Source organism: Trichechus manatus, unplaced genomic scaffold (assembly GCF_000243295.1).
Source record: "Trichechus manatus latirostris isolate Lorelei unplaced genomic scaffold, TriManLat1.0 scaffold00061, whole genome shotgun sequence".
NCBI classification, from domain to species: Eukaryota; Metazoa; Chordata; class Mammalia; order Sirenia; family Trichechidae; genus Trichechus; species Trichechus manatus.
Window position 1 is genome coordinate 3,080,306 of NW_004443997.1, and position 2,110 is coordinate 3,082,415.

General features: G+C 37.2%; 1 protein-coding gene across 1 annotated transcript in view; it reads left to right on the forward strand.

Annotated features, from left to right (window-relative positions):
* Positions 1–2,110, forward strand: part of GIT2 (GIT ArfGAP 2) — a 53,596-nt gene that overhangs the window by 15,978 nt on the left and 35,508 nt on the right. The window contains 2 exon segments of the mRNA XM_004378983.2: positions 319–364; positions 1,485–1,536. Of these exon segments, the coding sequence (XP_004379040.1) occupies positions 319–364; positions 1,485–1,536 (98 nt within the window).

Here is a 2,110-nt window from a genome sequence, read left to right on the forward strand (position 1 = left end):
TCTTCCCATGCCTGAAGATCATCAGTTTATACTGGGAATAAACTGAGCGTAAGGACTGGGGTGAACATAGGGTTTCTGCTTGATCATGTCTGGACCTTTGTACCAGAAGAAAATGAGGATGGGACCCTTGAAACCGGCCAGCTTCTTGGAAATTTGTAGCCAGTCTGATTAAATGGCAACTTCTGTTCCCCTACTCAAATTCATAATTATGAAAAAATACTAATACTAAAACATAAATTGAGAAAATAATGGTGGTGTTGCCTTTATGGATTTACTGATATTTATATGAACAAAACTTTGGCTTGGTTTCTATTTCAGATCACAGAAATGGACAGCACTTTATAATACCTCAAATGGCGGACAGGTAAGGCTAATTGAAATACCAGTTAATTTTTTCTTTCTAATATTTCCTTGGTTGTTTAGTGGTTAAGTGTATTGTATTTTGTGTTTAACAAAGCCCATACATTTTTCTCTTTTATGGCTATACAATTTGGAAATAAGACGGCTGTAAGTAAACCACCATATAAAACTTAAGTTTGAAAGAGCACAAGTTACAAATTTGCTAATAAGACAGTTGGAGTCAGTAGGATTGTCACTGTTTTAGCCAGCTGTGACAGCATATTGTATCTATAGATTATATTCACAGAATATTTCTATGTTATAAGAGATTATATCCTTTTTTTATAACAGAGGTCGGCAAACTTTTTCTGTAAAGGGGCAGATAGTAAATATTTTAGGCTTTGCAGGCCATACAGCCTCTGCTGGTACTACTCAACTCTGCTGCTGTAGTATGAAAGCATCCGTGGACAATATGTAAATGAATGGGCATGTCTGTATTTCAATAAATTTTTATTTCAGGACAGTGAAATTTGAATTTCATATGATTTTCATGTGTCATGAAATATTCCTTTTTTTTTTTTTTACCAACCATTTAAAAATGTATAAACTATTCTTTGCTCACGGGCTGAAAAAAAAGTGGAATGTCCTTTGCTGACCCCTGGTTTATAATGTCAGATGAGCTCATTGATGCAGGAATGACCCTTGAACCATGATTTATTCAGTTACCTTTGCACAAATACTCTCAAGAGTTTATGAAATGATCACCTGCTATTCCAGATGTGATCTTGCCATTCTGGTTTTTCACATTCTGATCTTTTTGTATTTTTGTCTATCATGCTTTTTTGTGTACTTCAAAAAACTGTAACTTCTCACATAAGAGCCTGGAGATTGGCTTGGCAGTAGTTTTTGTCTTTTAGTTGGTAGGTGATTTTTTTTTCCCTTAACCATGTTGTATAATTTATGAAGAAGTTACTTTCGCCAAGTTATTCTGCCTGTTTCCTCGCTGACTTCTACTGGGCTGGCTCTGACAATGTCCATGAACTATAATTAATATCTTGATTTTTGGGGTGTCTACTTCTACAGAGCCCACACACAAAAAAAAATGGTTTTATTTATTTGCTCATTAGTTTTGTACATTTTCTTAGCAGCCTGGATTTGTCTGAGTTGGCAAAAGCTGCTAAGAAGAAACTTCAATCTGTGAGTATCTCTCTTTACTAGTGAAAACCCAGTGTGGGAACCAGTGTATCCTTCTAATACCTATTCTCCGTCCAAGTTACCTATTGCATCAAATGGCTGACCTTGTTTCATACTTTTAGATGTCGTTCGATCAGAAGCAAACTATTTAGGTATGTAGGGACGAAGATGGAAAGTACTGTTAAGTTTGGTGTGTCTGATTCATTGGCTCTGCTTCAGATAATGCCATTGTTCTCTGTGTTATTTTGAAAGTGAAGGCGGTGCCTTTGACATTAGGAAGTTGTTTCTCCTGGTCAGAGTTCTCTAGTTTCTCCCAATGTCAGTGATTTAATGTGAGACTTACTTCCTTGGGATTACTTCCTATAGCCATATAGGATGGCAGAGAATGCTAAAAGTTGGTGCAGCAACGGTGAGTATCATAGATTTACCCGCTGCCACTTGGGACCCAGCCACTGTTTTAACTCGCTTGCATATCCCATGCCATTCATTAAGTTTCTGAAATTTAGGATTTTAAAAGCAGGTGGTCCTGCCCCAGGGTAGGTGCTCAGAGTTTGCCCGGCTCAGCAGGTCACAACCT